The sequence below is a fragment of the Schistocerca serialis genome, chromosome 8 (assembly GCF_023864345.2).
Source record: "Schistocerca serialis cubense isolate TAMUIC-IGC-003099 chromosome 8, iqSchSeri2.2, whole genome shotgun sequence".
Lineage (NCBI taxonomy): Eukaryota > Metazoa > Arthropoda > Insecta > Orthoptera > Acrididae > Schistocerca > Schistocerca serialis.
The window spans coordinates 408,015,339-408,031,240 of NC_064645.1; the positions used below are offsets into that span (position 1 = coordinate 408,015,339).

The 15,902-nt window shown below is 43.4% G+C and overlaps 1 protein-coding gene across 4 annotated transcripts in view; it reads left to right on the plus strand.

The window, feature by feature from the left end:
* Positions 1-15,902, plus strand: part of LOC126416704 (uncharacterized) — a 307,969-nt gene that overhangs the window by 260,834 nt on the left and 31,233 nt on the right. For all 4 annotated transcript variants that reach the window (XM_050084515.1, XM_050084513.1, XM_050084516.1 and 1 more), the window contains one exon: positions 2,596-2,694. In XM_050084515.1, the coding sequence (XP_049940472.1) occupies positions 2,596-2,694 (99 nt within the window). The remainder of the gene's footprint in view (positions 1-2,595; positions 2,695-15,902) is intronic.

The window sequence follows — 15,902 nt, forward strand, 5'->3', positions numbered from 1 at the left end:
ATCTGCATTCTTTTTGTTCATTGCTTACTGGGAGCTGTGTCAGTGAAATGACAAAGAGCTTCAGTTTGCTTCATGATGAAAAAATATCCTCCCTTTATCCTGGACAGCACTGCTGGCAAGGGAAACTGAACTGACAGTTTGTACTTTGTCTTTTGAACATCCTGAGTTAAATCTACCGTGTAGTAATAAAAAGAAAATAGTTAAATTTTTTCATCCATTGTAGATGTGCTGACTGCTGTCAGTGTAATGTAAATTGGAAAAAATTCTGGAAAAATCAGCATCCACCAGAAATTTTTGTTCAAATGCTTTGCCTGTAAGCTAGCTTTCAGTTTTTAGCATGCTCATTTTCAGATGATAATATTTACAGACATTGCACTTAAACAATTTGTAGATCATCATAGAAGTTGTGGTGTTTTTGTAAAAACATGGAGGAAGTTAGACTCAGTTTGACTGATTCTTTGATACTATACATCTATGCTGACCCTGACCCCTTTCCAGCTCTCCTGCTAATATAAAACTTTTTTCATCTTCCATTTGAAGGACAGAGAAGTCTTTTTTTAAAAAACACACACACACACACACACACACACACACACACAAACTCACTCTACCTGAATTAAGGACTGTTAATACTCTTTACTGACTAACTATGTCCACTTTCGAAAAAAAAAAAAAATGTTCTATCAATCAATCTTTGCCTGTATCTAATCAAAATAATGATGGAATATTTTGAACCCTAAACATATGTTTCCAACATATTTTTCCTGTCCTCATTGAATCAAACTTCCGCAACAATATGGTAGCTGTCTGTGTTGTAACAATCCTAACATCACACTCTGAAGAGCTTTTCTGAGGGTAGGAAGCAAACAGCAAAACAAAAGCATAACGAAAAAATTTGGCAGGTTTCTAGGTTTCTTAGTATAATTCTCAAATATTGAAGTTTTCATGTAATCTTAGGTGAAATGTTCCTTGAATGGAGGCTATTGAAAGACCCAGAGGCCATGCACCAGGAACTGATTCAGTGCCGATTTCCACATAGGGTACTTATAACAAAATGAATAGTGATAGGGAGGGGATAGGATCAAAACAGCACCACGGCTGCTGCTGAATTACAGTATTGTTTAATGGTAGATTAGCATATACAGTGTCCAGAAACAATATTTCTTTTGATTCAGTATTAGGGGCAATAAGCAAAAAGAGAAATGTGTGTATAATATCTTTCACTTGAACTGGAATAATTGTACCTAGTGTTACATTACACTACTCTTCTCTGATTTAGTTCTTTGGTACTCAACTAACATAATCATGGCAACCTGCTAGCTACGTTTGCAGTGCTCTTTCACCTGTGTAAACTGGAATGTAGTCTGGTGCTAATACGCCTGCACAGGTATCTCAAGCCATAGTGCCAGCCTTGCTTACCACTGCCGTGTAAGGACACGTGTGAGAGCTCTTCCATGGTGAACGTGGTCCCACAAGTTTTCATATGGATTAAGATGTTAGGGTTCTGGAGGCCATTTGTTATTAGCTGTGTAGTAAGGCACATTATCTTGCTTTAAGAGCCTATCATCAGGTATGCGTGAATGGCATTTCTGAATGAGTATGGATTGGTAGTCAGATCAATTTAGCATACCTTCTACATGAATTATGTCTTGAATAGTTTTGTCAAAGCATAACATTTGTTCGCACTGCCCATGTTCTTGTTACAAACTTTTAAGATGTATAGATTTCCATTGTCTGTCACTTGAAAAAACAATGTCCTTCTGTCTTCAAATGCAAAATACATGGCTTGTAATAGAAAGCAATGCATCACTAATTGTCCACAGTACTGTACAAATACAAGCCTTTACTGTTCAGGTGACATCAGCAGGATGGGTACAGTCTGCAGTGGATATTTACAAAGTTTTGTGGTAGAGAAAAATATGGCTGCCAATATTTATTTGGATACTGTCGTTTATAGTCTGGTCACTGTGCGTCACAATTCTTGGTGCCGTTGGCACATCTGGCTATTATGGCTGATTTCCTGGTTATCATTCTCAGTGACCACCTCAGAGTTTTTTCTCTGGAATGGGATCCGCGCAGACTTCCAAGTACAAATGACAAGTGCCTTGGATAAATGAGTAAAAAAATTGATCTGCAAGCTGCTGACGAATTGGTGTCAGTGCGTAAGACTTGCACAAGACCACAGCACATTAAGTTATTTTTATGGTGGTTTTCCAAGAGAGTGGCAGTTCAGGCATCTTAAAAGTTCACAGATTGTGCTGGCTTTCAGATAATAACTGCTGTGCCTGAAGACTCTTTTTGAAACTCAAATCATTCGTATCCTCCACCTGTAACAGCAGTGAATAAATTGGATACAGTCAGTCTGGTAGAAGCTTTCTACACCCAACTGTAGGTATACATGTTGTAGGTATCATGTCTCTGAAATGTATTTAATGATGCAACTTGATAGTTTCTGTGCAGCATGCCCTGCTACATGCTGTAGGTATCATGCCTCTGAAATGGACTTATTGATGCAACTTGTTATTTTCTGTGCAGCATGTAACATCCAAGCTTTTCTTAGTTTAGATGTCTACAATACCAAAATTAATTTTACAGGGTTCCACTTGTAAGCCGCAACTGGCACGACATTGTCTTCAGAGTTGTGGAGATAGGCGTGGCACTCTGGTTTCCGTGTGTCTTGTGGAACTGCATGAGGTAATTAGAAGTATACCCATTACAGATTTTTTGTTATATACTCATTTAATGCCACCATCATCCCTTATATTTATGAAGATATTGTACTAAAGTCAGTGATGTGATTAAAGTTTGCAGTTTCTTTTTATTGAAGCAAGTATGAGAGATTTATTGATATTTTATTTGTAAAGTTACTGGTTACATCAATATTTCAGAAGCTTGGGGGTATGTTTTCCACCTTGTAATTATGCAATTCTGCAGTCCTAGGAATTAAATTTAATTTATAAACCAAATATTTTAGTGAAGTTACATATATATTTGTTGATAACTTCTTGGCTATATTGGGAGATTTTAATTTGAGTTTCAAAAAAAAAAAAAAAAAAAAAAAAAATACTCAAGAAAAGCTTGAAATTACACATCTGTTAGCACCAGTACTCATCTCTGAGAAACTATTCAGAGCTGTGATTGGCATGGAAACAGTAAAAGACATCTTTAATCTCTGAAGACAATAACAACTTCGGTCTTTCATATTTCTGGTTAAATATTCAGACAGGTATTAGTAATGTTTCTTTGCAAATATATTTATAAATCCTTCTGTTCTGGGACTGAGATAAAAATTTTAACAATGGTGGTGTTTAAATGCAACATGAGGCTCTAAATTATGATCAACATTTTGAAACTGACTAAATTAATTATTTAAGGTTTTCTCCTAATGAAGGAACAGCTGCAAAAGCTGTGGAATATAGTCATTTGGTGCCAAATTTTCAAAGATTTCTTTCTTTTCTTTTTTTATTTATATGTGCCAGTCCTTCACCAGCTGGCTGATTATCATATAAATGCTTCTCCTCTATCACAGATAGTCTTCATTCCTGTTTTATTATTATTATTATTGTTGTTGTATTAGAGCATGGCGGGTTAGAAAAAGATTCAGAGGAGGATAGACTGTTTTACCATTTGCCACACAGAAGTTTTCCTTATCAGCCTTCTTCCTAGGTTGTGGATTAGCATTCAGTGGTTAACTTTCTTGTTGTTTACGTTCTTGCACTTTAAAAAATTATCATCATCATCATAATCGTGTATGATATTAGCAGCTCAAAATTATTATTTGTATAAGCAACATTTTAGCAATTGCTATCATGCATATTACTTCCTCCCGCACATATATTGCGAAATAATGATGACAAGAAAATTTGAGAAATTAGATCTAATACAGAGCCTTGCCAACAGTCATTCTTCCCATGCGGCATTTGTGAGTGGAACAGGGTTGGGGGGGGTTATTAGTGGTACCAGACGTTTCTTCTGTTACACATGGAAATGTGGCTTGCTGAGAATGATGTAAACGTAGATGCGAATGAAAAACAAATTGGTATTGAGTTTTATGGATATCAAGGCAGACTGAAACTTTTAAGAAACGGAATGGCATATTTTAAGAATGCTGGTTGCAGTGAAGGTAACATCCACACATATACAGACACAAGCAGACATATTTAAAGACAAAGACAAAGAGTTTTTTCCTACGTGGAATGTTTCCCTCTATTATAACTATATATAATAGAGTGAAACATTCCACGTGGGGAAAATATATCTAAAATATATCTAAAAACAAAGATGATGTGACTCACCAAACGAAAGTGCTGGCACGTCGATAGACATACAAACAAAATATATATATATATATATATATATATATATATATATATATATATATATATATATATATATATATATATATATATAGATTTACTGTCCTACACCCGTACTCTCTGCTGGAAGTATCACTTTGCCACGAAGAAAAATGATCCTAATCCTACTCCTAAGGATCCAACTCCCCAAGACACTATCCAAATTGAACCATGCCTGGTACAGTTCCGTCCTCCGTCACAGCGGGACCCACCTCCTCTTCCTCAAAATCACCCTCTCCTAACCTTCCAGGAATTTCTGACTTCCAGCCTTGCCTCTCAATCCTTTTTAAAAAACCTTAATCCTACTCCCAACATCACCACTGCTGAAGCCCAGGCTATCCGTGATCTGAAGGCTGACCGATCCATCGTCATTCTTCCGGCGGACAAGGGTTCCACAACTGTGGTACTTGATCGTCGGGAGTATGTGGCTGAGGGACTGCGTCAGTTTTCAGACAACACTACTTACAAAGTTTGCCAAGGCAATCCCATTCCTGATGTCCAGGCGGAGCTTCAAGGAATCCTCAGAACCTTAGGCCCCCTACAAAACCTTTCACCCGACTCCATCAACCTCCTGACCCCACCAACACCCCGCACCCCTACCTTCTACCTTCTTCCCAAAATTCACAAACCCAATCATCCCGGCCGTCCCATTGTAGCTGGTTACCAAGCCCCCACCGAACGCATCTCTGCCTACGTAGATCAACACCTTCAACCCATTACATGCAGTCTCCCATCCTTCATCAAAGACACCAACCACTTTCTCAAACGCCTGGAATCCCTACCCAGTCTGTTACCCCCGGAAACCATCCTTGTAACCATTGATGCCACTTCCTTATACACAAATATTCCGCATGTCCAGGGCCTCGCTGCGATGGAGCACTTCCTTTCACGCCGATCACCTGCCGCCCTACCTAAAACCTCTTTCCTCATTACCTTAGCCAGCTTCATCCTGACCCACAACTTCTTCACTTTTGAAGGCCAGACATACCAACAATTAAAGGGAACAGCCATGGGTACCAGGATGGCCCCCTCGTATGCCAACCTATTCATGGGTCGCTTAGAGGAAGCCTTCCAGGTTACCCAGGCCTGCCAACCCGAAGTTTGGTACAGATTTATTGATGACATTTTCGTGATCTGGACTCACAGTGAAGAAGAACTCCAGATTTTTCTCTCCAACCTCAACTCCTTTGGTTCCATCAGATTCACCTGGTCCTACTCCAAATCCCATGCCACTTTCCTTGACGTTGACCTCCACCTGTCCAATGGCCAGCTTCACACGTCCGTCCACATTAAACCCACCAACAAGCAACAGTACCTCCATTATGACAGCTGCCACCCATTCCACATCAAACGGTCCCTTCCCTACAGCCTAGGTCTTCGTGGCAAACGAATCTGCTCCAGTCCGGAATCCTTGAACCATTACACCAACAACCTGAAAACAGCTTTTGCATCCCGTAACTACCCTCCCGACCTGGTACAGAAGCAAATAACCAGAGCCACATCCTCATCTCCTCAAACCCGGAACCTTCCACAGAAGAACCCCAAAAGTGCCCCACTTGTGACAGGATACTTTCCGGGACTGGATCAGATTCTGAATGTGGCTCTCCAGCAGGGATACGACTTCCTCAAATCCTGCCCTGAAATGAGATCCATCCTTCATGAAATCCTCCCCACTCCACCAAGAGTGTCTTTCCGCCGTCCACCTAACCTTCGCAACCTCTTAGTTCATCCCTATGAAATCCCCAAACCACCTTCCCTACCCTCTGGCTCCTACCCCTGTAACCGCCCCCGGTGTAAAACCTGTCCCATGCACCCTCCCACCACCACCTATTCCAGTCCTGTAACCCGGAAGGTGTACACGATCAAAGGCAGAGCCACGTGTGAAAGCACCCACGTGATTTACCAACTGACCTGCCTACACTGTGAAGCGTTCTATGTGGGAATGACCAGCAACAAACTGTCCATTCGCATGAATGGACACAGGCAGACAGTGTTTGTTGGTAATGAGGATCACCCTGTGGCTAAACATGCCTTGGTGCACGGCCAGCACATCTTGGCACAGTGTTACACCGTCCGGGTTATCTGGATACTTCCCACTAACACCAACCTGTCAGAACTCCGGAGATGGGAACTTGCCCTTCAGCATATCCTTTCTTCTCGCTATCCGCCAGGCCTCAATCTCCGCTAATTTCTAATTTCAATTTGCCGCCGCTCATACCTCACCTGTCTTTCAACTTCATCTTTGCCTCTGTACATCCGCCCCGACTGACATCTCTGCCCAAAAAATGCCCAAACTCTTTGCCTTTACAAATGTCTGCTTGTGTCTGTGTATGTGTGGATGGATATGTGTGCGTGTGCGAGTGTATACCTGTCCTTTTTTCCCCCTAAGGTAAGTCTTTCCGCTCCCGGGATTGGAATGACTCCTTACCCTCTCCCTTAAAACCCATATCCTTTTGTCTTTCCTTCTCCTTCCCTCTTTCCTGACGAGGCAACCATTGGTTGCGAAAGCTAGAATTTTGTGTGTATGTTTGTGTTTGTTTGTGTGTCTATCGACCTGCCAGCGCTTTTGTTTGGTAAGTTTCATCATCTTTCTTTTTAGATATATATATATATATATATATATATATATATATATATATATATATATATATATAATGATATCAATATAATGGAAGGAAACATTCCACGTGGGAAAAATTATATATAAAAACAAAGATGAGGTGACTTACCGAACAAAAGCGCTGGCAGGTCGATAGACACACAAACAAACACAAACACACACACAAAATTCAAGCTTTCGCAACAAACTGTTGCCTCATCAGGAAAGAGGGAAGGAGAGGGGAAGACGAAAGGATGTGGGTTTTAAGGGAGAGGGTAAGGAGTCATTCCAATCCCGGGAGCGGAAAGACTTACCTTAGGGGGAAAAAAGGACAGGTATACACTCGCACACACGCACATATCCATCCACACATACAGACACAAGCAGACATATTTAAAGACAAAGAGTTTGGGCAGAGATGTCAGTCGAGGCAGAAGTGTAGAGGCAAAGAAGTTGTTGAAAGACAGGTGAGGTATGAGTGGCGGCAACTTGAAATTAGCGGAGATTGAGGCCTGGCGGATGACGAGAAGAGAGGATATACTGAAGGGCAAGTTCCCATCTCCGGAGTTCGGATAGGTTGGTGTTGGTGGGAAGTATCCAGATAACCCGGACGGTGTAACACTGTGCCAAGATGTGCTGGCTGTGCACCAAGGCATGTTTAGCCACAGGGTGATCCTCATTACCAACAAACACTGTCTGCCTGTGTCCATTCATGCGAATGGACAGTTTGTTGCTGGTCATTCCCACATAGAATGCATCACAGTGTAGGCAGGTCAGTTGGTAAATCACGTGGGTGCTTTCACACGTGGCTCTGCCTCTGATCGTGTACACCTTCCGGGTTACAGGACTGGAGTAGGTGGTGGTGGGAGGGTGCATGGGACAGGTTTTGCATCGGGGGCGGTTACAAGGATAGGAGCCAGAGGGTAGGGAAGGTGGTTTGGGGATTTCATAGGGATGAACTAACAGGTTACGAAGGTTAGGTGGACGGCGGAAAGACACTCTTGGCGGAGTGGGGAGGATTTCATGAAGGATGGATCTCATTTCAGGGCAGGATTTGAGGAAGTCGTATCCCTGCTGGAGAGCCACATTCAGAGTCTGGTCCAGTCCCGGAAAGTATCCTGTCAAAAGTGGGGCACTTTTGTGGTTCTTCTGTGGGGGATTCTGGGTTTGAGGGGACGAGGAAGTGGCTCTGGTTATTTGCTTCTGTACCTGGTCGGGAGGGTAGTTGCGGGATGCGAAAGCTGTTTTCAGGTGGTTGGTGTAATGATTCAGGGATTCCGGACAGGAGCAGATTCGTTTGCCACGAAGACCTAGGCTGTAGGGAAGGGACCGTTTGATGTGGAATGGGTGGCAGCTGTCATAATGGAGGTACTGTTGCTTGTTGGTGGGTTTGATGTGGACGGACGTGTGAAGTTGGCCATTGGACAGGTGGAGGTCAACGTCAAGGAAAGTGGCATGGGATTTGGAGTAGGACCAGGTGAAACTGATGGAACCAAAGGAGTTGAGGTTGGAGAGGAAATTCTGGAGTTCTTCTTCACTGTGAGTCCAGATCATGAAGATGTCATCAATAAATCTGTACCAAACTTTGGGTTGGCAGACTTGGGTAACCAAGAAGGCTTCCTCTAAGCGACCCATGAATAGGTTGGCGTACGAGGGGGCCATCCTGGTGCCCATGGCTGTTCCCTTTAATTGTTGGTATGTCCGGCCCTCAAAAGTGAAGAAGTTGTGGGTCAGGATGAAGCTGGCTAAGGTGATGAGGAAAGAGGTTTTAGGTAGGGTGGCAGGTGATCGGCGTGAAAGGAAATGCTCCATCGCAGCGAGGCCCTGGACGTGCGGAATATTTGTGTATAAGGACGTGGCATCAATGGTTACAAGGATGGTTTCCGGGGGTAACAGATTGGGTAAGGATCCCAGGCGTTCAAGGAAGTGGTTGGTGTCCTTGATGAAGGATGGGAGACTGCATGTAATGGGTTGAAGGTGTTGATCTACGTAGGCAGAACGTATCTCTGCCTACGTAGATCAACACCTTCAACCCATTACATGCAGTCTCCCATCCTTCATCAAGGACACCAACCACTTCCTTGAACGCCTGGGATCCTTACCCAATCTGTTACCCCCGGAAACCATCCTTGTAACCATTGATGCCACGTCCTTATACACAAATATTCCGCACGTCCAGGGCCTCGCTGCGATGGAGCATTTCCTTTCACGCCGATCACCTGCCACCCTACCTAAAACCTCTTTCCTCATCACCTTAGCCAGCTTCATCCTGACCCACAACTTCTTCACTTTTGAGGGCCGGACATACCAACAATTAAAGGGAACAGCCATGGGCACCAGGATGGCCCCCTCGTACGCCAACCTATTCATGGGTCGCTTAGAGGAAGCCTTCTTGGTTACCCAAGTCTGCCAACCCAAAGTTTGGTACAGAATTATTGATGACATCTTCATGATCTGGACTCACAGTGAAGAAGAACTCCAGAATTTCCTCTCCAACCTCAACTCCTTTGGTTCCATCAGTTTCACCTGGTCCTACTCCAAATCCCATGCCACTTTCCTTGACGTTGACCTCCACCTGTCCAATGGCCAACTTCACACGTCCGTCCACATCAAACCCACCAACAAGCAACAGTACCTCCATTATGACAGCTGCCACCCATTCCACATCAAACGGTCCCTTCCCTACAGCCTAGGTCTTCGTGGCAAACGAATCTGCTCCAGTCCGGAATCCCTGAATCATTACACCAACAACCTGAAAACAGCTTTCGCATCCCGCAACTACCCTCCCGACCTGGTACAGAAGCAAATAACCAGAGCCACTTCCTCGTCCCCTCAAACCCAGAATCCCCCACAGAAGAACCACAAAAGTGCCCCACTTGTGACAGGATACTTTCCGGGACTGGACCAGACTCTGAATGTGGCTCTCCAGCAGGGATACGACTTCCTCAAATCCTGCCCTGAAATGAGATCCATCCTTCATGAAATCCTCCCCACTCCGCCAAGAGTGTCTTTCCGCCGTCCACCTAACCTTCGTAACCTGTTAGTTCATCCCTATGAAATCCCCAAACCACCTTCCCTACCCTCTGGCTCCTATCCTTGTAACCGCCCCCGATGCAAAACCTGTCCCATGCACCCTCCCACCACCACCTACTCCAGTCCTGTAACCCGGAAGGTGTACACGATCAGAGGCAGAGCCACGTGTGAAAGCACCCACGTGATTTACCAACTGACCTGCCTACACTGTGATGCATTCTATGTGGGAATGACCAGCAACAAACTGTCCATTCGCATGAATGGACACAGGCAGACAGTGTTTGTTGGTAATGAGGATCACCCTGTGGCTAAACATGCCTTGGTGCACAGCCAGCACATCTTGGCACAGTGTTACACCGTCCGGGTTATCTGGATACTTCCCACCAACACCAACCTATCCGAACTCCGGAGATGGGAACTTGCCCTTCAGTATATCCTCTCTTCTCGTCATCCGCCAGGCCTCAATCTCCGCTAATTTCAAGTTGCCGCCACTCATACCTCACCTGTCTTTCAACAACTTCTTTGCCTCTACACTTCTGCCTCGACTGACATCTCTGCCCAAACTCTTTGTCTTTAAATATGTCTGCTTGTGTCTGTATGTGTGGATGGATATGTGCGTGTGTGCGAGTGTATACCTGTCCTTTTTCCCCCTAAGGTAAGTCTTTCCGCTCCCGGGATTGGAATGACTCCTTACCCTCTCCCTTAAAACCCACATCCTTTCGCCTTTCCCTCTCCTTCCCTCTTTCCTGATGAGGCAACAGTTTGTTGCGAAAGCTTGAATTTTGTGTGTATGTTTGTGTGTCTTTCGACTGCCAGCGCTTTCGTTCGGTAAGTCACATCATCTTTGTTTTTTGATATAATAGAGGGAAACATACAATTACGTTTGTTATTGTCGCTGTTGCATCTCGAAATCTTTCCTGTCGTCTTATTTTCTCTTTCTGCTTTTACCAGTAGTCTCACTTTCTATTCACCTTCCCTTTTTACCGTAATACAATTTTATCCCGCCTATATATACTCTATAATACGTAACCCACTTCCAAACCATAACCAAAAAATTTTTATTTTGCGCTTTCAACAATACCGCTGCTATAAAATCCACCGTTTCTAGTTCAATAACGGCTGCCTTCACGTATTAAACAACCATTTCGGCTAGTTCTAATAACTTTTACTTTATTTCCACTTCCGTTTTTCGTACATCACTGATCATTTTTAGCCGCTCTCCACAGGTTTTAACGTCATTATTTACAATTGTTAGCCCCATTTTCGTAATCTTTCACCACAACACCACGCCTTTTAATACATTTACACGTTTTTTCGAAATTTTCCCGAATTTCTCCGTCCTTTAACGTGTTTTAGCGGCAACACAACCACCTAACCGTCATGCACATCGCTGTCTACCAACCCAAGTTCACCACAGGATCAACTTAACCAACACTTTGTCGCATTTTTTCATACCAGATCTCCAGTTATTTTCTAGTTCACCCTTATCTCTCCCCATATATTTTTATCTTTCATTTTCATTTCAACCTCATGTTACACTTTCCACCTTCTAATACCATGTCACCCTCACAACACCCCCACAACGACCCCATTAAGTTTTATTTACATTCCCTCCGCAAACATGCCTTCACCCTAGCCAGCTTACGCACGCATATTTTATTTTCTCAGGCTTGTCTGACATTTGGCATAACCCCCAAAGGCCTCACACTTAAAGTTCCCATCTCTGGCTGCAACCCTTCTTTCCATCAATCCCTATACCAGTTCCAAACTGAACAATCCATTGCACTCACCCACCTAATCCTTCACCTACACATCAACTCAGCCAATGAACACACCCGTCAACTCCTATCCTTAATAAAAGTCCTCAATCTTTCCTCTCCCACATCCACACCGGCTATTCAGAGCATCCTCCTACAGGCCAACCGCAAATTAGAGCAGCATGCCACCCTTCACCTCAAAAAACTATCCAATCTCCTGGTTTCCCACCTCCGGAAAGGCAACTCACTCACCCTTCACAACCTTTCCAGCAAACCTCAACCACCTCTCATTGCACACAAACCCAGTCCCTCCCATCTACTCAGTCTCCCACTTCCAGCTCCACTCCCTCCAAAACCTCAAAATTCCAAGCAACACAATCTGGCACCACAACACCCTAATTCAGTAGTTAACCTTTCCTCCAAACCTCTCTCCCAATCTGAAACCTCTGTCCTATCCAAAGGCCTCACCTTCAGCCCCACTCCCAGATTCAACCAAACAGCCCTCGTCAAAGATTTACTGTCCTACACTCGTACTCTCTGCTGGAAGTATCAGTTTGCCACGAAGAAAAATGATCCTAATCCTACCCCTAATGATCCAACTCCCCAAGACACTATCCAAATTGAACCCTGCCTGGAACAGTTCCGTCCTCCGTCACAGCGGGACCCACCTCCTCTTCCTCAAAATCACCCTCTCCAAACCTTCCAGGAATTTCTGACTTCCAGCCTTGCCTCTCAATCCTTCTTGTTGTTGTTGTTGTGGTCTTCAGTCCTGAGACTGGTTTGATGCAGCTCTCCATGCTACTCTATCCTGTGCAAGCTTTTTCATCTCCCAGTACCTACTGCAACCTACATCCTTCTGAATCTGCTTAGTGTATTCATCTCTTGGTCTCCCTCTACGATTTTTACCCTCCACGCTGCCCTCCAATACTAAATTGGTGATCCCTTGATGCCTCAGAACATGTCCTACCAACCGATCCCTTCTTCTGGTCAAGTTGTGCCACAAACTTCTCTTCTCCCCAATCCTATTCAATACTTCCTCATTAGTTATGTGATCTACCCATCTAATCTTTAGCATTCTTCTGTAGCACCACATTTCGAAAGCTTCTATTCTCTTCTTATCCAAACTATTTATCGTCCATGTTTCACTTCCATACATGGCTACACTCCATACGAATACTTTCAGAAATGGCTTCCTGACACTTAAATCAATACTGGATGTTAACAAATTTCTCTTCTTCAGAAACGCTTTCCTTGCCATTGCCAGCCTACATTTTATATCCTCTCTACTTCGACCATCATCAGTTATTTTGCTCCCCAAATAGCAAAACTCCTTTACTACTTTAAGTGCCTCATTTCCTAATCTAATTCCCTCAGCATCACCCGACTTAATTAGACTACATTCCATTATCCTTGTTTTGCTTTTGTTGATGTTCATCTTATATCCTCCTTTCAAGACACTGTCCATTCCATTCAACTGCTCTTCCAAGTCCTTTGCTGTCTCTGACAGAATTACAATATCATCAGCGAACCTCAAAGTTTTTATTTCTTCTCCATGAATTTTAATACCTACTCCGAATTTTTCTTTTGTTTCCTTTACTGCTTGCTCAATATACAGATTGAACAACATCGGGGAGAGGCTACAACCCTGTCTTACTCCCTTCCCAACCACTGCTTCCCTTTCATGTCCCTCGACTCTTATAACAGCCATCTGGTTTCTGTACAAATTGTAAATAGCCTTTCGCTCCCTGTATTTTACCCCTGCCACCTTTAGAATTTGAAAGAGAGTATTCCAGTCAACATTGTCAAAAGCTTTCTCTAAGTCTACAAATGCTAGAAACGTAGGTTTGCCTTTCCTTAATCTTTCTTCTAAGATAAGTCGTAAGGTCAGTATTGCCTCACGTGTTCCAGTGTTTCTACGGAATCCAAACTGATCTTCCCCGAGGTTGGCTTCTACTAGTTTTTCCATTCGTCTGTAAAGAATTCGTGTTAGTACTTTGCAGCTGTGACTTATTAAGCTGATAGTTCGGTAATTTTCACATCTGTCAACACCTGCTTTCTTTGGGATTGGAATTATTATATTCTTCTTGAAGTCTGAGGGTATTTCGCCTGTTTCATACATCTTGCTCACCAGATGGTAGAGTTTTGTCAGGACTGGCTCTCCCACGGCCGTCAGTAGTTCCAATGGAATATAGTCTACTCCGGGGGCCTTGTTTCGACTCAGGTCTTTCATTGCTCTGTCAAACTCTTCACGCAGTATCATATCTCCCATTTCATCTTCATCTACATCCTCTTCCATTTCCATAATATTGTCCTCAAGTACATCGCCCTTGTATAGACCCTCTATATACTCCTTCCACCTTTCTGCTTTCCCTTCTTTGCTCAGAACTGGGTTTCCATCTGAGCTCTTGATATTCATACAAGTCGTTCTCTTATCTCCAAAGGTCTCTTTAATTTTCCTGTAGGCGGTATCTATCTTACCCCTAGTGAGATAGGCCTCTACATCCTTACATTTGTCCTCTAGCCATCCCTGCTTAGCCATTTTGCACTTCCTGTCGATCTCATTTTTGAGACGTTTGTATTCCTTTTTGCCTGTTTCACTTACTGCATTTTTATATTTTCTCCTTTCATCAATTAAATTCAATATTTCTTCTGTTACCCAAGGATTTCTACTAGCCCTCGTCTTTTTACCTACTTGATCCTCTGCTGCCTTCACTACTTCATCCCTCAAAGCTACCCATTCTTCTTCTACTGTATTTCTTTCCCCCATTCCTGTCAATTGCTCCCTTATGCTCTCCCTGAATCTCTGTACAACCTCTGGTTCTTTTAGTTTATCCAGGTCCCATCTCCTTAAATTCCCACCTTTTTGCAGTTTCTTCAGTTTTAATCTACAGGTCATAACCAATAGATTGTGGTCAGAGTCCACATCTGCCCCTGGAAATGTCTTACAATTTAAAACCTGGTTCCTAAATCTCTGTCTTACCATTATATAATCTATCTGATACCTTTTAGTATCTCCAGGGTTCTTCCATGTATACAACCTTCTTTCATGATTCTTAAACCAAGTGTTAGCTATGATTATGTTGTGCTCTGTGCAAAATTCTACCAGGCGGCTTCCTCTTTCATTTCTGTCCCCCAATCCATATTCACCTACTATGTTTCCTTCTCTCCCTTTTCCTACACTCGAATTCCAGTCACCCATGACTATTAAATTTTCGTCTCCCTTCACAATCTGAATAATTTCTTTTATTTCATCATACATTTCTTCAATTTCTTCGTCATCTGCAGAGCTAGTTGGCATATAAACTTGTACTACTGTAGTAGGTGTGGGCTTCGTATCTATCTTGGCCACAATAATGCGTTCACTATGCTGTTTGTAGTAGCTTACCCGCATTCCTATTTTCCTATTCATTATTAAACCTACTCCTGCATTACCCCTATTTGATTTTGTGTTTATAACCCTGTAGTCACCTGACCAGAAGTCTTGTTCCTCCTGCCACCGAACTTCACTAATTCCCACTATATCTAACTTCAACCTATCCATTTCCCTTTTTAAATTTTCTAACCTACCTGCCCGATTAAGGGATCTGACATTCCACGCTCCAATCCGTAGAACGCCAGTTTTCTTTCTCCTGATAACGACATCCTCTTGAGTAGTCCCCGCCCGGAGATCCGAATGGGGGACTATTTTACCTCCGGAATATTTTACCCAAGAGGACGCCATCATCATGTAATCATACAGTAAAGCTGCATGCCCTCGGGAAAAATTACGGCTGTAGTTTCCCCTTGCTTTCAGCCGTTCGCAGTACCAGCACAGCATGGCCGTTTTGGTTATTGTTACAAGGCCAGATCAGTCAATCATCCAGACTGTTGCCCTTGCAACTACTGAAAAGGCTGCTGCCCCTCTTCAGGAACCACACGTTTGTCTGGCCTCTCAACAGATACCCCTCCGTTGTGGTTGCACCTACGGTACGGCTATCTGTATCGCTGAGGCACGCAAGCCTCCCCACCAACGGCAAGGTCCATGGTTCATGGGGGGGGGGGGGGGGTCCTTCTTAAAAAACCTTAATCCTACTCCCAACATCACCACTGCTGAAGCCCAGGCTATCCGTGATCTGAAGGCTGACCGGTCCATCATCATTCTTCCGGCGGACAAGGGTT